Source organism: Falco punctatus, assembly GCF_963210335.1.
Source record: "Falco punctatus genome assembly, chromosome: 3".
In the NCBI taxonomy this organism is placed as follows: domain Eukaryota; kingdom Metazoa; phylum Chordata; class Aves; order Falconiformes; family Falconidae; genus Falco; species Falco punctatus.
This window is the reverse complement of record NC_137582.1, coordinates 4,867,435-4,887,659: the sequence shown is the minus strand read 5'-3', so window position 1 is coordinate 4,887,659 and position 20,225 is coordinate 4,867,435. Positions and strand designations below refer to the sequence as shown.

The 20,225-nt window shown below is 38.7% G+C and overlaps 1 protein-coding gene across 7 annotated transcripts in view; it reads left to right on the top strand.

Annotated features, from left to right (window-relative positions):
- TRAPPC9 (trafficking protein particle complex subunit 9) overlaps positions 1-20,225 on the top strand; it is a gene marked incomplete at its 5' end in the record, with an annotated part of 509,504 nt that overhangs the window by 319,215 nt on the left and 170,064 nt on the right. Inside the window, one exon of one of the 7 annotated variants that reach the window (XM_080377733.1) lies at positions 2,719-6,816. The exons of 5 other annotated variants lie outside the window; for them this stretch is intronic. In XM_080377733.1, coding sequence (XP_080233859.1) covers positions 2,719-2,735 — 17 coding nt within the window. In that variant the 3' untranslated portion in view covers positions 2,736-6,816. One more of the 7 variants, XM_080377737.1, reaches the window with a different exon arrangement.

Here is a 20,225-nt window from a genome sequence, read left to right as displayed (position 1 = left end):
CAGGTCTGCATTTCTTTGAAATCCTGTTGATGAATTGTTTATGGCTCTGGGTCTCCAGTGTCAGCCTGTGGCCTTTTTCCTCCCATGCTTGTTGACCTCCACACCATGCCCCATGTCCCAGCTTTCAAAGGCCTCTGCGGTGATACCAGGATTGTATTCTTCCATGCTGTATCATTATCATAAAAACTACTACATAAATACTTACCTTCATAAATACTTAATCGTACCCCAAATAATTACTTGTTAGTGCTATTATGTGAAATGTATGGTTATAAAATACAAAGATAAATAAACCAAATTAGGCCTGGCCACCTGCTCATGAGGAAATTTGCTGATTAACTAAAGAAGCTAAACCAAATCTTTGTGGAGCCCAAGACAAGTTGAGATTGACTTTCCAGAGCTGCAGCGCTGTGATGGGCAATGATCTTGGTAGAGCCTGAGGAGATAAAAGTTTCCGTTGGATATGGAAATTTGGATGGTCTCTAGAAAAAAGTTTTCCCAGGCTGTTTTGGCTGGGAATTGACATTGGTGATTTTGGATATCATAAATGGCAGCATCAGTTCTTACCTTTTTTCATTGTGCAGACCACGTTGAGACATATTGCTGTGGATGTTTGTACTCATTGCTTCCAAATCCTGTTGCTGTAATAAAGAACATGTGGAAAAGTGAAGCTAGAAAAGACTAATGCCATTTCACCCCTGAATGGCACTGTGTGATTGACTTGGCAGTAAAATCAGTTGTTTAGGGGAGTGAAGCCAAGGGCACCAAAAACCCAACCATGAGTTTGTTGCTCCATCCTTTGCCAGGCCAGCTGAGGGGGAGCTTAGGGAGAGCCCAGGAATATGGAGCAGCAGCCATACTGTGAACAAGGAGACCTGAGGGCTTTCCAAAGACACCAGTTTTTCTCACAGTCCTTCATCTGTCTTTCCTGTCCTGGAAGCAGATAAACCTTGTCCTGTCATCCTTAGAGCAGCCATGCTCTGAGGCATACACTGCTGGCAAGCCTGGAACTCGTGCTGCCGGGAGCTGTTGACAGCTTGAATCTGTTTCAACTACTGAGGTTGACTTTTGTTTTGTTGGTTTGTTGTTTTTTTTTTTTCTTTTTTCTTTGAAGCACATAAAGTTTTCCTGCATTTCTATACATAGACACATTCTCAGATCCCCAGGCTGCCTTTTGGATTTGAAAATGAAGCAAGCTTTTGTGCTTCCCTCCTCTAGGATAGCCAGTGGCACCAATAACATTAAACATGGGCGAATCCCAGCTGATTTATAACTGCACCTACTGCATCCAATCTTTACCACCTTGTCTTTTAAAATTTGCATTACTTTATACCAAAAAAATAGTCTGGTTTGGGTTTTTTGTGTGTGGTGTTTTTTGTTGTGGTGTGGTTTTTGGTTTGGGGGGGGGGGGGGGTTGGTTGTTTTTTTTTTTTTCCCCATAGGTTAGCATTACTTGATGTGTTAAAAAATCATCTCAATCATCTGAGTAATAAGACAGGCATTTCAAATCAAATATTTCTTACGGATGGACATTATACTGTATCTTATTGATCGCCAATACTGTCTGCAGTTACCACAGAGGCACTGCTTGGGCAGGTTTGTAGCATCACATCAATGTAACTTACCTTGTAGTTACAGTGATGCCATAATGTACATCTCTATCCCTTTAACTAATGTAAGTGGGGCCGTTTTCTCAAATCCATTATGCAGCTCATTTACAATTTTAATGAAGGCATGTTGAGGGAGTTAAACTTTGGAGATAATGTTCATGCAGAGTATTATTTTTGTCTAATGCTACAATTGTATGCATGGCAATTTACAGATGAATATAAAACGTGAATCCTAATTCATTTGTAATCTAAACTGAATACCAGGCAGGGCACAGCACTGGGGCAGTAAGCAAAGGTGGATGGCAAAGCGGATGGCAAGTTTGTGTTACTAAAATATTGTGGCAAAGGCATATTTTTGCTGTCCGTTTCAGTTCTGCTGACCTGTGTTTCTAAACCAAACCTGCCCCTTGGAATTGTCAATAACTCCCAATGTCTGGATGAGTCTTTATTTTAGAATTTATTTGATAACCTAATTGTCCTCACTCAATTGATTTCTGACCTGACTTTCATTCTTGATTCAAATGGTTTTCTTAATAGCTTAGCTAACTGTAGTTGTTAGTAATTGATCCTTATTAAACTTTTTTTTTAACATATCTCAGCATTTTTGCCACCCATCTGCTTTTAAACTGTCCATTTATATGGATTCTTTGCATAAATATTTTGTGGCTCATTTGATTCTCTGCATAATTAATTAATTGCTTCTCACTTAGTTTTCTGCATAACTAATCTACTGCCACATAATTAACAAACTCTTTAATTCCTTATTAATTATTTACTGTTCTTTTGAATATATGAATTAATTGACTGTTTAAATTTGCTGCTGTGGTGATTTGACATCTAGTTAATTGTTTTGATTAATCAATTAACGAGCTGCTTAATCTCTGCTTAAAAGTATAACCCCGACTGCCTTGCAAGTGTTCTAGCACCCTTCCGCGTTCTCTTCTCATGCAGTGCTAGCATTTCATCTGCATCTGGATGCTCAGCTTACTGTCCAGGCACACATGGACCTTTTGGGCTTGCATGTACCCCTCCAGTCAATCCATCTCTATAACCCCAGTGATGCTCCTTACAGCTCTTTCTCCAAAGGTTTTTTTTTTCCATGTGACAGACCACTCATACGCTTGAACCCAGGAGAGATTGAACTCGGCTTAGTTATGCCAGGATGAAAAGGGGAGAATCAGGAAGAGGCATTAAAATATTGCAGAATGAAAATCCATGAGATAAATACGATACAAGAACAGACTTTGAGAATTACGCATTATTATGGAACACAGGGTGAGGATGTTTCAGATGCAATACTGAAGGCATTTGTGGTGAGTTGATGTAGCTGATAAAGTTCCTGAGACTTTATATTTAATGTATGGTTCTTCCACTAGACTTACTTGTTGATGCTGTTTTCTCTGGTTCTTCACTAAAGAAGAATTTTAGTAGAAAAGAACCTTCTTCTTCACACTTTGCTTTATTTATGTGCTACTCCTGGACTTAAGATTTCACAACTGGTTGCTGTAGAAACCGCTGTTCTCCTTGGGAAAAGGCCTTTGAAAGAGGTGTTGCCTTGAAAAGTAGTTTGGTATTATATACCACAAATAAGCCAACAACATATTATGAAAACTCCTTCAAAATGGACTTTTTGGTGTTGGGTTGTTGGTTTGTTTTTTTTATTTTCCACAAGGTGTCAGCTATTCTTCAAAGGTATTAAATTGTGGCTTCTTATACAAGTGGAAGTGTGAGAAGTGACATGGCTTTACCAAGCATGAAACACAAGGGGTACATTTGTGTCTTTAAAAGAAGGTGCTGAGTATTACAGTTAATAGCAAGAGACTAACGAGGCCAAAATCCAAATAGGTTGGATTGCTTGCTTGTATGCTTGTTTGATGGATGCTGTCCTAATTTGTTGGCTGATGTTGATTAATCTACAGACTTAATAATGAGAGTGGTTGCTAGATATATACGACTTCTGGAGCATGTGAAAATGTATAAAAACTGTGTTGTCAATGGCAATTTTTGAATATGTGGTAAGATAGGTTATAGTGTTGTAATATGTATTTAAAAAGTTACATCATGCGTGATATAGATGTTATAATATATCTTGAAAGGGCTGTTTAGCATGATCATGTGTCTGCTGAACCATGTTCAATAGTACATATTGCTGGTAGAGCAATCCCCTGGATCCGAGAGGCCATACTGCACTGGCTGCCCAGCTCCTGCATCGGCTGCGGCAGCTCTGTCTCCGTTCACTAGCATGGGATGGTAAACACCAACTGCACAGGACATACCTCCATGCAGATGACTAAATTTGGATGTCTTAATCTTGAGCTGAATCCTATTCCCATTTTTTTTTTTCAATTGAGCATGTTGGTGGGAAGGTACCAGCTGGTCCGTGAAATGTCACCTTTAGCAGTGATCTCCATGCCCAAATGTATGGGACTTGCTCCTCTGACAGAAAACCTTGGAGAACATGCAGAAGTTGTCAGGATTTCAAGGGAGTGAATGCAAGAGTCTGCTGATCTTTTTAATCTACAATTTCTGTGAAACTGATTATCATGAAAACTTCCCATGAAAAGATGCTAGGCAATATGCACAGCCTACCAGCTTGCCTTTTTGCTCTAAGTGTAGAGGTGTAGAATTTAAAGTAGTTTGCTTTCGTTTATTTACCTTAGGCAAATTAACTAGAGGCTTTTTCGGGGCTGTTTTACAATATGTTGCGTATAATTTGTAAATAATCGTAAACAACTGGGTTCCCTGAACATGTAGCAAATAATAATGAAAAACAAAATACGAGGTGGTTGTTATTCCTCTGATACTACTTTAATTTGTGATGCAGTGAGTCTGCTGCGAAGTATGGATCATCTTAGTCCTATATGTATCTCTGAAGAATGAAGCTTTACTCTCAATGTTTCCAGGCAGTGCTTGATACAAAAGCTATTTAGTAATAACTATGATAAGTATTAAGTGTATATGAGTATTACATTTCAGGGAGACTATTCATATGATTAAAATTAAGCACTGAAGTTAGATAACTCAGTGGACCAAAGCCCTGACAATTGTCACATTGGAGATTTGCCACTGCAAAAAAACTGCTTATAAAGAGGTACAATCTGCATGACAAAAGAGCTTTAAGAAAAATCTAAAAATCGCAGGAGATGTGTCATAACATGATGTAGGAGAAAAAGCGATATATGTGAGAGAAATTAAAATTTTGTCATCAAGAAATATATTTATATGCTTATTGTCAGTATTTCTTAATAGTGAGAAAAAATATGTCGACAACTCAGTGGTCTATAGAAATTATTAGAGAAGGTGAAATAGCTGAGCCTGCAGGAATATAGTTCCCATTCAGCTCTCATTGCATTTTTATGTCAGTATAAATCCACTGATTCAGTGAAATTCAGCCCACACCTTGGTTTCTATGTTTAACTGAAGCTGTGCAAGCAGAAGCCTGTGCATTTCAAAGTTCCTGTTTTATTTACTACTGATAGGGCATCATTCCAATGCGGTACAGAGGATAACATGGTTATTCCTTATAATATTTTATTTCTTTTTAAAACTAAAAATTCTTCCCTGCCTTCTCGTATGTTTAGCAGCTCACTCTTGAATTTAAGGTAGCTTTTGTAATAATGTATTCAAATTGAATTTTAGTATTTCTTTCCTTTAGTCTTCTTTTTTAAATGTGGAAGAATCGCATGCAAAACTGTGATTACCCACTTGTTTGAAAATCTGTCACAATCGCGACATGTTGCTATTGGTTTCATCAGCAGAGTTGGGAGACATTTCAAATAAAAAACATCTAAAACACTGGCTTCACATGTACACAAACATGTTGAATACTGAATGGTCTCTTTTTTTTTTTTTCAGGTGTTTAGCTTTCTGTCTTTTTACTAGAAGCAAAAAATGATGAAAATAAGTAAAATGGAAAAGATATTTCTGTCTTTTAGCAGGATTAGGCATATTACTTTGTGTGTGATTGAGTAGTTGAGATTGACAAAAAGGATGGGAGGGAGAATACCAGGAGCTGTTGGTCTGTCACGGGTTTGTGTGGTGCCTCAGCTTCAGTAGGCTGTCTTTTAATGTTTGGATGTACTCGCTAACATTTGAAAGCTGTAAGAGAGAATGCAGTGTTTATGCTGGAAGTATATCAGCCTAAAAATTAGGTTGGCATTGTTCTAGCAAAACTTTGGAAAAATAACTGTAAGTGCTGAATAGGGAAAATTGGCTTCCTTTGCTGCTTTCTCGTCCATTTAGAATTTATTTAGAATTTCAGTTTATTTGAAAATAAGATTTTGCGAGAAGCTTAGTGTTCAACAACCTAATACTTTAATTACCCGGTATTAAATTTTGCTTAATTATAAAACAACACGTAGAAGTTTTCGATATATGACCAAACATTGCTAGCAGCTTTCTTTTGAAATCTAAAAATCCACAGGAAAAGCAGGTGCTGAGATTATTTAATAATGCTCCCTTGATTAATAATTCCCCTTGATTAATAATTTCCCTTGCTTACAAAACTCCCTTGAAAGACAATGGGGTGTTTTAATGGAAAAAATGAGAAATAATTCAGCTGTTATTATTTAATCTATATAATAAGCTGAACAGAAAATAATTTTACATCTGTGTACGTGACTTAATGCTTTCAGGAAATAAAACCAGATGTCTGTCTTTGGATTTGACTTCAAGTAGCTGAGTGGTGTCTTAAAATTTTCCAGAAATTAGGGAGTTGTCTGTACAAGCAACCCGACAGCATCACCTTTGCTCTGCTGCACTTGAGCGTTGAAGTCAGGTAAAAGTAAAAAAAAAGATGGTCTATATTGAAACAATGAAGCTTGATCTTAGAGGGTTTCTTTTGGCCACTTGTGTAGAGCACTGATTACCAAAACAAACACTTGCTTTTTCATTGCGGTTACGCCTTGGCTACTCTTCATAATTCATTTGTATGGTAGAGGAGGTAGCTGGGTTTCAAACCCGTGGAAGAAAACAACAACACTGGAGCTACCTCTTAAATCATAATGTTTTGGTAGACGTGGTTTGCGACAGCCTAAAGGCCAGCATGCTCATCTATATAATAGGGGAAGTCAGGGTTGGCTTCTTGCAGGACACTTCTATATGAGATGTAGTATTGTATTTAAATAAAAAGGTTCCAGAGTTACGCTTGGTCCTGACACGAGCTTCAAGAAATGGAGCAATTCGTTTCCCTTTAATTCCTTTTTGCCCACTGGGAGCCACAGAAACCTATTTGCCCACTGGGAGCCACAGAAACCAGGATGAAATGGGTCCTTCAAGGCAGTGTCAACCCTAACTCCAGTCTCCCTGGTTTTCATAAGCTTGTTTATAACTGAGAGGCTCCAGAAGGACAGGCAGCAATGCTGGAGAACCATAGCTACCCATTAATGGTGTTTCTGAGAACTTTGCTCTGCGTTGCTTAAAACCGATTAAAGAAAGTACGTAGCAAAACTCAACCCCACAAGGAGCAGCAGTCAAGTTCTGCTCCTTCTGCTCTTTGGCAGTGACTGCCTCAGCTACAGAGCGTGCTGGTGGCACAGCGGGGTCTGGCTCTCCCTGCGTTACGTCTCATCGATGCATCCCTGGTTTGTGTCTTCATGGCTCTTTCCTATAAAATAACAGATTTTGCAAATAACATGCCTGTCAAGGAGTTAGGGAAAAAGGTGTGGAAGTAACGTGGGAACGGCCGAGCAAGGATGCTTTTAACAAGGGAAAGAAAATGATCATGTAGGGAAGAGGAAGAACAAGGGGATTTAAGTGTTTTTTTCACAACTTGACCGTGTGTTGTATATTACCTTCCAGAAATAGATTTGCTTCTTAAATGGTTCTGCTATTCAAAGCATGCTGCTGAAGTTTAAATTCTGCTTGATGGTAACATCTGGCACTCTGATTATTGTCCTGTTAACTGAAAAATTGGAATTTTTGCCCTGAGCACATGGATGCAATGAAGTTTTGGTAGCAACAACTTTTCCCCCTGTCAGAGGCAGCCTTTTTGCTTCAGGAGAGACCTCGGCTGCCAGATACTGACTTTGATCTGAGTCGTTGACTTAGTCCTTAACAAATCCTTGAGTGTGACACCATGTGCCAAAGTCAGTGAGAACCAACTCTTTTGTGAAGCACGTATTCAGTGGCTGAAATGAGTTTGGGAGGACCAAAAACATAATCCTGTCCTCCTCATGTATTAAAATAAAGTGGGACTAATTAACGCTAATCTTTTTAGATGGAAACATTCTGGGACCACCTTGCTTGAATTAATCCAAATGTGGACCTTTAATCTGGCTTCATTGTATGTGGCAAGCAGATTCCAAGATTATCTGTGTAAACACAGGGATAAAAGAGCATTTAGGCAGTTGGATCTTTGACAGAGACGTGTTCATTGCTAAATACAGAACTGCTGCTCCAGTGCAGTGATGGAAAATCCAGTTCTAGGTTCTATTCCTCACTCTCCAACTCAGTAACTTTTGGTCTGGTGCCTTGGGCAGACTCTTAATGTTGAACTTGGGGAAGTGTGGGGTTCCTGAAAGGTACAGTTGAAATCCAGGAAAATCTGTGGGAAGAGGGGATTGGGAGAGGTTTGAGGAGGCAAGTGGCAGATAGTTGAACCATTAAGGTATTTTTTTTCCTAATGTATATAATTCAAATGGCTTGAAAAGCACGTGTCCCTTTGTGACGTGTATGACTGTAAAAGGCTTGGGCATAATAAATAATGGAAAATTTAAGAAGTCATGATTGCCATATCTTGGGGTTTTTCCCCCACTTTTTCTTGCTTTTTATTCCTCTTCTGCATGTCTACAGTATCCAGATTCTGATAATATTGTAAAGTTTATAAATGAAAATGTAGGAAGTGATGGTTAGCATATGGGCAGTTCTGAACTGCAGCTTGTAAAATATTTGATATTATAAAGTTTGCCTCTAATAAAATAAGACCGTTCTACATCTTCTAAGAGCATTAAGTTCAAATCAGTGCACTGCTAAGAATCTGTAAAGAGTTTTTCCAGATAGTTCTTGTTTAGAGAAATGTTTCATGCCACAAATTTCTTCCGATAGAATAGTGTGATTGGGAGTGGAGGAGGCAAGCAGCTGGGGGTGAGCTGAACATCAGTGTGCTCGGTGCCGTGACTTGAAGGACAGCTTCTTCGTAGACAATAGTGAGAAAGTAGGGAATTATTTCAAAAAAGCCTGGAGAGCAAAGATACAGAAAGGTCTAAAAGCAGATCATGAGGCAATGCTGTCTCTTACTATTATTGAAAGAAAATTAAAATTCAAACCACAAAAACAGAGGGAGGATGGAGAACATATTATTGGGGAAATTATCATGCAGTCAAAGCCAGCCAATGGTAGTACCACACACTGGATTTCCCTTGAATTCCTTCCTTGCATGAAACCATTATGGACAAGTAGTTTCCATTACTTTCAACCCAAATATCCTTTCCAAATGATACCTTATTTAGGATTTTCCTTACAGGGGCATTGTGCGTTATGGTGCCACCACATCATGCTGAGTTTTCATGTTTGCATCTTGGTGAGCTGCAACTCAAGAAAACTCAACGGCTCTTTCGCTTTCACTTCCCCTCGTGATCTGAATGTCAGTTCTTGCTCTTTGGAGATTAGAAATAATCATTGCTAACTAGAGTCTGCAATGATGAATTTATTTAATGACTTTCTGGATGATGATGGAATCAAAATGGGATTTGTTTAGCGTCTCATACCTTTATTTATTCTTTATTCAAGGAAAATCAGGACATGTATTTGGCTGAATTACTGAAATATAAAGAAAAAAAAAACAGTGTTCAAGGTACCTTTCTGTAGCATGAACAAGAAGTATTTTGATTTTTTTTCACGATTAAGAAAATTCTTATTACAGTGCTCCTGAGAGAATACCGTCTTATTAGGAAATAGCTGTTTTTTCCAACTTCTTCAAAAAAATTGTAAAATATGCAGATGTTAACATGTCTGCTGCATACAGAAAGGAATATGGCTCTTACTTTTATGCAGATAAATAATATTTGGCAGAAGTATCAGCCGGAAAGTTGTGGGTTTTGAAATTGTCCTTTACTATGCTCAAATTGATTATTTTTTTTTTATCTCCAAGTTTTTAGATTGTCTTGTAAGATTTCTGCCTTCCTTGAGCCACTTCTTGAATCATGATGATTTTAAATGGAAGAGGCACAGCAAAGCTGCTGCTGTTCCAGTTCGCTAATAAATATTCAGTCTGCATTTTGTAGCTGCTATGTACGATAGGAATAAAATAAGTACAAGGGTTTAATGTTCAGAGATGTTCCTTTGCTTTGACTCATTTTACTAGCAATTTCCCATTACTTATTCCTCTCCTTCCAGTAGATGTTCTCACATTGGTCCCCAAAATACCTTCTAAGGTTCAGTTACCCAATAGGTATTTTCTTCATGGACAACTTGGCATCAGTATCAGAAACTACGTCTTGCTGTCCTGCTTATTTTGGTATTGCATTTTAGTAACACCCAGTCTGGCAGTGCATAATGGCAAGTAGCTCAGTACCTTTGGCTTTTCTGCAGCATCGTGTTTTATAATTGTGTTCCAGCAGCGTTTCAGAACATGGATGTCTTGATTTTGAGCCATTAATTAACAGTGGAAGCGGGATGTGTAGTAAACTGTACAGATTTAAACGCAGTGAAGTTAGGTTTCACATTCTGCAGAGGATTGGAGAAGGAGCCGTAAAAGGTTTTTATTTTTACCCTTTCCTCAGAAGCCATGTGCTGAGGTTACACGGAAATATCTAAGGAATAATGAGAGATTAGGACAGCAAAGAGCTCCTAAGCCAGGTCATGTTGGAATTCAGAAACCTGAGAGATTTTCCAACAAAGTTCTTTCAAATAATAGTTTAAGACTTGCTGAGAGCCAAACTGCGCATCTCTGGAAGCTTGCATTTGAGTAATACATGACAATACAGAAGGTCACTAAGCCTTTAATGGTCTTAGTTGTGTTTACATGTAACCACTTGTTTACATTTTTAGTTCAAGTAAGCTAACTACTGATATCTGAACCATAAAACCAAGGTAAAACCATGAGAGGATTCCAGAGAGAATAGGGGGCTGAGAGGAGGCTGCTGGCACCAAAGTGTGCTGCCATGAGCGGGGTCTGCAGGTCCCTGTGGAGCCCAAGGTCTTGTGGATGGTGCCTGTACATGTGAGCCTTGCCAAGAGGAGCAGTGCTGTTGCCTATGGATCAGAAAAGCTGAGTGTTAGATTTTCAGAAAATGGCGATTATTCTTCTGTTCCTCTATTTCTTGCAAAGCTGCTAGGCTTGACTTGGAGTTCTAGTTGGATTTGAGAAGCTAGCAAAAGTAACATCAGTTTAATTCCTGGAGTGTAAGCACTCAAAAAACGGCTTTTTGGATCAGTGAGTGGAGCTTACCAGCTACATGAATGTTAGGGATAGGTGCTTGAGTGTTTTTTAAATTTTTAAAATTTAAATTACTTCTGAGGTTAATTCTTCAGATGTTCCAAGAGTTTGTTCATTTCTTCTGAGCTAAAGAATAGCTAGTTAGTTGAAACTGAAATAAACCTATTTAAACTGTGTTATTCTCTGTGTGTATCTATGTGTATTTGTATAGCCAATAAAATGCACCTTCATTCAGTATTCTTTTCCTTTCTCGATTTGAAGTTTTACAGTCCTTCTTGTTATTGTTTCAAAAGCAGAGAGCAAATAAAATCTCAAATTTCTTAAAAAAAAAAAAAAAAAAAAAACAAAAACGGAGAGAGGGGAGGTTGTAAGCTCTTCTGCTTGCAAGGAGCCCTGGCTATGTAGTTTGCATAAACCTATTCCTTAGCTGAAAACTGGAATTCCCTATAAGTCAGAGAGTTGTTGTTATTTGCATTTCCCTTAGCACAACCAGGATCAGCTTTAAAGTGGCAAAAAGCTGTTGGGGTTGGTTTGTTTGGGTTTTTAGGGTTATTTTTTGTTGTTACCGGTGGTTTTTTTTGTTTGGTTGGTGTGGGTGTTTCTGTTGGTTTTGTTTTGTTTTAAATTGCAGGTGGTGGCTCTAGCTCACTTGGAGGTGCTGGAGCACCCAGCTCACCCAGAGAAGGTACAAGCTTTCTGGCAGGTGGTGGCTGGAGCCTGTAAGAAGGATTGCTTCCAGCAGGGATTGCTTACCCTTCTGATTGTCCCTTAGTTGTCTTTGTCAAGCTCTGTAATATTTTAAGATGACTGTTCTAATTAAGGCTGCTATTACTATTATTTTTTTTAGCCGATACTTTGCATTGGTAGGAACAACTTGACCTCAACCATCACACGTTCTTACATTCCTCATTTTTTATGTGTACTTTTTCATCACGTATATCAGAAATAATCTTTCTTACATCCACTTAGAATCACTAGGGGCAATAACACACAGCAAACCATAAGCAAAAGGAGAGTGATAAAAATCCCTCTAGCACCACGTGTCACAGCACATTCACAAATTCCTGTTTTATTGTGCAGGCAAATGATGAGGAGATGCTATACACCAGCCTTTTCTGCAATAGCTTCTACTGTTGATTTCACACTTTATCAAATAACAGTGATGGGTTTTTTTAATCAGTTTCAAAACGATGGTTTGAAAAGAAAATGTAGGTTTCAGCGTGTTCTTGTTTTTCCTTCTGCATTTTGCCTACTTGCAGTGTAGTAAATTGGAACCTGTGTTGGCATTAAAGATCTCTTGATTTTCCTGCCATTTCATTGAGCTAAATAAAAGAAAACTTTTAATAAACTGAATACATGATTGTTACACCGTGAGTAGTACTTTACGCAGGTTTTTTCCAGATAGGTATGAAAAGAAGGTTCTGGGCCTAGAGCACTTGAGACAGGTTATGGTGAAAGAACCCATAAAGAACAGGCTTCAGAGCTGCTCTTTCATTAGGTGATGCAGTATTATTTTATATTTTTCTCTTGTTTTTTGCTGGTAGCAGTTTGCTGTTCTGAACAGTTTTCAGAGCTTCCTCATGTACAGTGTTAAAAAAAATACAGTTTTTGTTAGTCTTAGATTTTATATCTTGCATCCTTTGTAAATTCAAATGGTCTTGTTTGCACGAGGACATAGAGTTTGCACCATGTGTGGGTGTCAAGTATCTGTTGAGTGAGAAGCCAAAAGTCACTTTTCTTGGTTACCATGAAATTTTGCATTATCAAACTGTGTCTTCTCACAACTGGGGAAAAAATACCGCTGGTGGGTCACTCAGAGCTCTTTTTAATGGTACAAAATGTCATACTCAGACAGGACTTCTGCTTTGGAGGTAGGAGTTCTGGTCTGTGTGCTCTTGATGCTATGCTATGATCCTGCTATGGAAAATAGAGGTGAATCAGTCCACAGTGCGATGCCACTGGGGCCAGCCTGGGCAATGCTAACAGGATTATAGCTGGCTTTAGGCGGGGGTGTGTGTGTGTGTATGTATGTATATCTATATATTGCACTCCTGTCACTTCTTGGATGTGATGTTGACCTTAAGCAGCCTGACGTTAACTGTGTGGTTTCACAAGAGCTCAAGTAAACGGCTTGTTCTGCTGGCTGGAGGAGCAGGTGTTTTTCCATGGGAATCGAGCTCCTCGCCTCTGCGGGACCACTCTTTGCTGGTACAACTCCTATAAATATAGTCTGAAGAGACAGTTTAATGACCTGAATGTGCATCTTGTATTCTACCTAGCAAAAATGAGATCTGAAGATTTAAAATCCTATGGGTTTGATATTTCACTCTTGAATAACATTTCTGTCTTCAGAATAGTCTTGAGACTTTGCATAGCTGATGCTCACAATATCTGGGATGCAGCTGCTCCTTAGAGTACTACTGGGAAAATACCAGCGCCAAACTGAAAAAAATATATAGACTTGGCACCAACTTTAGGACTCAAGAACTGTCCTTTTATTCATCTGTTCTCCACAAGGAAGAGAGGGGAAAAAACATTTGCTTTCATGTGATATTTTTGGTACATATGAACTATGGTTCCTTCCAGAGCTGCGTGATTACCAGAACAGTAACGAAAGATGGAAGTGTTGTTTAACTCCCAGCGGGTGGATGTCCAGTGCCCCCCCCAAATAAATCACCTTGAAATCACAGCGTTAGGCAAGTACAGTCAGCATACTGCTGTCACGGGCTGTACTCTCAGAAATGGGAAACAAGATGATAGCTTTCCTTGGTTCAAAGCTGAGGCTCAAACTCCAAATGTTTCAAGGACTTTGTATGAATTTGTGAATCTTTTATGTGCAAGGAAAGTAAGGATGCTTGACACTTCAAAAAGGCACACTGCTATGCCTTCAACATTCAGCCACTAAGATAGAAAGAAGTTATTGTAGAAATGCCACAAAACTTAGGTTCTTGTCCAAAAATGAAAGTGGACAACACGAAGAAAGTGGGTGGAACAGGCTGACTTTATCATGTGGATGGCTCATGTTTGCTTGATCCTAATGCAGACTGCCAGTTTGAATTTGGAAGACTTACTACCACAATTTGGATACTTGTTTCATCCAGTCTGGGGAGACAGGAACACCTGATGCTGTTGTTGAGGCTGATCTGAACATGATTTTAGTGAAAAGGATTCTCCCAAAAATTTTGTGATCACACAGGAATTCCTGATAAGTCACTCTCTAAAGTTGCAGAGAAATAAAAGTCCAAATAAGACTGTTGAAGAGGTGAGCGGTTTTTTTCTTCTTCTACTCATCTGAAAACAGTGAACATTTTTCATGCTAATATCTTTCAGAACCTGAAGCGATTTTGTTCTTTTTGTGTGCATAAGATGTGAATCAAGGGTTCTTCTTGTAGTTGTTGTATGGTGCATCTACCTCAGCTATCAGTGGCGATCTGGAGTCAAGGAAAGAGTGGTGTTTGTACTGTGCTCACTGCTAATGATAAAAAATAATCAAAGAAGGATCAAATAATCCAATAAGAAAAATGATATGATTAAATTCTGTGTCTCATTCCATAAAGACTGTTCTAAGCTTTTATGGAAGCTCTGGCACAATAAGCTTTGATATCTTTGCTATGTATTAAATATTGAATATATATATTAGAACTGAGGGCATTAAATTTCATTATAAACTCTTGTTTCTAATCTGTTGTATCCCTTCATACCAAACCATGTTTTGTGGATCACAGTGAGATGAAGTGGCTGCTATCATTGCTTTTTTGCTTTGGACAGCAGGAGTACCTTTATGGGCTCACAGCTCACTACCATTTATGTATCTCAAATTTTCTGGCTAATTTTGATCTTTGTAATAGTGGGGAAATAGTTCTGCATCTTACCTAAAACCAATAATAAAAGTCACTATTTCTTGTTTTCTTGATTTAACTTTCTAAACTGTATCTCTTTGCTATTCAGAGCTTTATCCATTTCAGGAAAAGATGTTGGTCCTCCCAGGGAAAGCAATGAAGAAAAAATCCTCCCATTGAAGGTGCAGGGTGGTTTCTGCGAATGGTGCTGCGGGGAGCCTGTTCCCTTCCCCTGACATACCGGGAGACCCAGCTCCTAGTGTGGATCCTCAGATACATAATCCTTCACATATGATTTTGGTTGCGGATGAGGTGTATCTAATGAACTTACACTGAAATGGATTTTATTCAGTCATTAAAACTTAAAAGAGCAAAAAGTCTCAAAGCCAAACAACCAGCCTTCTGAGATAAGTTAACTGCTTGTTTTACAGCAAGGAGCAAGTTGCTGAGTGTTGAAATTTGCTCGCCTAAGGTCAGAGTGAATTGACAACAGATCCCAAACCAGGACCTAGAAACACCGTTTCAGGGCTCTAATTACAAACTGGAAAGGCAGTAGTTGTCTTAACCTATTTTATTGCATTGCATCTTTGGCCTGAACATAGTCAAGAAAAATCAATATTTTCCATAGACATCTGGAGTTTGTGGGTGGATGAGGATAGTCTGATTTACTTAATGAAGCTGGTGGCCTGAAGTAAATGCTATCACAGAGTTTGTCACCACGTATTGGAGGGAAAGCAATGATTTCTAAAGAGGCTGCTATTTGCACATTTATTGATTCTTCTGGTGGAGCCGTAGCTGCTGGTCCTTTTGTGATGCCGGATTATTTTATCAGTGACGCATCGTGTATTTCCTCCTCAATCCATTTATATTCCCTTTCGGCACTGGCAGAGCGTAGCAAAGCAGTCTCGGTTTTCTGGCAGAAGGTGGCATTTTCTTTCGGAGTTGAAGCATTCACTGTCTTATCGTTGCTATGATAGAAATGTCTAATAATTAAGAACTGATGTAAGTTTGTTTATAAAGAGCCAGTGGGTTCTGACTGCAAGCTTTAAGGCTGTTACTTTATGTGCTGTGTCTTTCTAACAGAAAAATGGGAGACTCTCAAGCTACTGTTCAGTGAAGCAAACATTTCTGACACACTCAGAGGATCCCAATAAGTCACAAAAGGTTAAATAAGAGAATCTATATCGTTGTTCTTGACAGCAATAAAAGACACCTTATGATGTGTTTTGGCTCTTGAGTTTAAACACCAGTGGAATTAAGGAAGCTCCTCACAGTTTTACCAGAACGGTGATTGCCGGTTGCAAATTACAGGGCTTTTTAGATCTGCTTACTGTGCACTTTGAATTTGCTTGCAGAAAGATTGACTCGATAGTATATTTTAATATTGTTAAACTGCTGGATGTATGATGAGTTGCTAACCTTGTTTGATTGAAGTGAAACAAGCAAACCTGTTAAAGTCCCTAAAGTCTCATAATTTAAAAATTATTTAAAAAATAGAGTCTAATTGAGGTACATATTGCTATTTCTGTTTCTTCATGCTCCACAAACCAATTAATTCTGTCAGCAAACCAGAATGTATGTATGACAAGGAGGAAGTGAGCACAGCCCAAGGGTACCCGTGTCTTTGAAGGTTTATTGTTGGATGGGACGCAGGCGAGAAACTTTGAGCCTATGAAATTTCAGAAGTGTCCAGGTAGTCACAAAGGCACTGAATGCCATCGATGTCTGAAATCAGGGAGATATGTGAAACGAGGACACTGCCTCAAATGGGGATCTGAGGCTGGGTGGGCATCATGTTTCATGCTGGAGGTAATTTGGTGTTATAAACTGACCACCCTTGCGGATGTTAGTGTTTGTAAGATCATATATTCTAGAAAAATCAGTATTTTGTCTTGAGTAGGCAAACCCAGAGGGTTTCTGTGTGACATCGCTTTTAAGGGGGCTTGGAGAGATGCAAACATTTTTTTCTTAAAGGGTTTCCAGCTGCCACTGCACCACTAAAGGGAAAAGGAGGCTGGTCTAGGGAAATCCTTATCCAGATGGCTGGAGGAGTTTGTGGCCCAGATCAGAGTGGTGCAAAAGGTTACAATATCAGCAACAACTTGCTGCCTTGGAGACAAGGTTTTTAGTTTATCTTTAATATTCATAACTTCCAGATAGCTTAGGTCAGTCTTCCTAACTTGGAGTGGAAGACAAAGTGTTTCAGTTAATGGCATGGCATCGTCTTAATCCTTTTCCCCCTCTGAGAATTCATTTTTAAAAACCAAAAGTCCCGTAAAACATTAGGCTTGCCCTCAGTTAATTAGCTGAATTCAACAATGGTATTTTAAGAAATATTTGCTTTCAGTTCATCTGTGTCTGTTACTGGCAGTTGTTGGCATCTAAAGAGGAAAGTTGTCTATTTCCAGCTCACAGGATAATTTCTTTCAACAAAAAGTCTTTGTAAGTAGAATAAAACAACCAGTTACTTCTTTACCCTCTGGTGCTCTTTAATCAGTTTACCATCCTGTTTTCCAGCCAGGGTTTTCTTAGTACTACCAGTCTGATACTCTGAAGATGAGTATCTTCTTTTGCTAGTGTATCTGTAAAGCGCCTTGAGCCCAAAGGCATTATCAGAGCCTACAAAATAGAATCGATCTCTTTTCAGCTTAGCGTAATTTCCATGTCTGGGCTGACCTGAATGTTATTGTCCAACAGGTTTCTGAAAATGTCAAGAGCCAGAGGGGAGGTCTCAGTGAAACTGAAGTTCTTCTTTCCCTTGGAGTAACTGAATTTTAAAATCCCGAAACCCTGTAAATAAAAGAGAAAAATTGGTAATGAGAAAGGGAATTAATAGGATAGTCTTTCACGTGATTTATATAGCTTTCAAAAACTGTTGCATTATTGTGTTTAAAAGTGCTGGTCCACAGCACTTTCACACTAGGAAGATAAGATTAAAAACTCAAAGGGGCAGCTCTGGGAATTAGAATCTAGACGAGCTGATGGATTTGAAATGGAATAAAAACTGCTATTGGAGAAAATTTATTTTGAAGCTAAAATAGTGTGGCTGCCAATAAAGTATTCAGAGGACTCGGATGTTTACCTTGATATAGATGTCACATTTCAATTTAGCAGACAAGTACTTTTTTCCAGCTACTGTTGTCATTATGGAAATCATCTGAATGAATCTCTGCTGTGTAATATATTGTAGAGTAAATTGGAATCTAAGACAAAGTTACCATAATGCAGATGTGGAATCCTGTTTGGATGTGTGTGTGAAGTTATGTCATTGCAACCCTCTGGAATATACTGCACTCGAACAGGGAGAATTTCAACCAGAAGTTAGAATGGTCTTTTAATTAGAAGGGAGAAAAACGAACAGACAGTGATGCATCTGCAGAGCATGTATTTTTATTAAAGATTTCTTATTCGGGAAAGCTATTTATTTTAAACTTGTAGCATTTATAATGAAATACATCTTTGCAGTGAACCTTATTTTAGGGAAAGAAGGGCATAGGTTCTAGTATCAGAGGTGATGTGTTCACTCTTCATGCCTTTATTTATAATATAATTCTGTATGTCTGTAAACTCTCTCCCTCTTTCTCTCAAACGTGTATATGTTCTCACTTTTGCTGTGAAAATGGCTGAATTTATGGGCATTTGCATGGAAGAATGGTCTTACTCATAGTTTTACTGTGCAGTTAATGCATTGGGGATGAGATGAAGTTGATTGCTTCTGAAGGAAGGTACAGTTGGAGCATTCCCATTTCCTGCAGCTTTCCAGTTTTTACCAGAAAGTCTTTGAGTACAGTTCTTGCAAAGAAACCCAACTGTGGTACATTTTTATTGAGAATTTCCTGTATGAAAACTCATGCAAAAGGAGCCAGTGTTGCTGAAGTAAGGACAGGAATGCTAATTATTGTTTTTAATTGAACACATGGTCCTTTCATTGGAAGCTTTCATTTTTTGCCTGCAATTTGCTGTAGGGACTTTATGCTAAGAACTTCCATCTCCCAATATTGTTGAGTTGTCTGTCTGACTTCTTTCTTCCCTTACAAGTGCTTTAGGAGTTTTCTAGGCAAAACAAATTGATTGTTACACTGCAGTGTAGGAGGATTTTGTGTTGCATTTGTTTGAAAATGTTGTTGCTCTTGGAGTTCTGTTGTTAAACTAACAAACTTCTGTAGTCCCCACTCTGTTTTCTGCTCCATTTGCACCTTTCTTTTTTTCTTTTTTTTTCCCAACTGCATGGAAATAATCTACAGTAGTGTTAAAAGGAAGTTAATGAACATAAGAGTGCTACAGGAATTAACAGAACTGTGAGTAGGAAATGCATATTCTTAGAAGTCTGGTGTCAGCAGAAGCCAGGATAACAGGATGAATTATTTCTCTTCTTTTTTTTTTATTTGTCCTCAGGCTATTTATTGACAGTATTTAGTACAAAAGGAAACAGAATAAAGTTTCTACCAGTATTTCAAGGAAAAAAACAGAAGTTTTATTTTTTGCCCATTGAAAAACACAGTGAAGCAAAAGCATCTAAAGCAAATTGGGGCTAAAGATTTTTCAGAGTTAACCTGATTTTTCTAGTATCTAACTGCTATGCTGTTTACTAGTAGTTAACCTATGAAGACCATATAGAACACTTAAATGTCAGAGTGTCTATGGGTTGTTGTACATCTGACAGTTCCATAGGTGCTGTGGGTGCCATAAAATACACGCTTTGCTAAGGTCTGCATACCTGAACATGACTTCCACCTAAAAACAGTGTTCCTCCAGGGAACACAGCTGCATTTTTAATGAACAGCTACATTACGCACAGAAATACAGCACACCACAAAACAGAAGGTCCTGTTGACTGTAGGAGGTGATTGCATACAGCCCTACATTGGAATAAATACTGAAATCACAAAATAATTGCAGCATATGCTGGATGAGGGAAACAACCCTCTGTCCCACCTTTCAGCTCTCCCAGCACTGGCAGATGCATTACCAAATGGAAACTTCATGTCAGTGCCAAAAATTCAGAACAGAATGCGGCTTGCTGGTACTTTTTAACAACAATCATCAGTACTATCTGCAGAATCATGCAGTGAGTCTTGTAAATGTATAGCCCCTGCTCTGTGTGTCTACCTAGGAGCATAATGCAGAGTTGGAGGCAGAGGGAAGAGGGGGCAGAGACTCGCACAGCAGGACTTCATCACAAACCGGTGGTCAGGCAGGATGAACCATTTCCTTACTCATTATTTCCAAGAGGGTTCCACAAAATACCTCTAGGAGAGGAACCTGCATGCTAAAATTCCTGGCAGCTGATGGAGATAAAAGTTTCTCTGAGATACTGATTTTATGGCCCGTTCCAAGTCCTCAGTAGAGGGCTTCCTAATCCACTTGCCTCTCTCTTTGGCTGAGGCTGACTTAACCTCT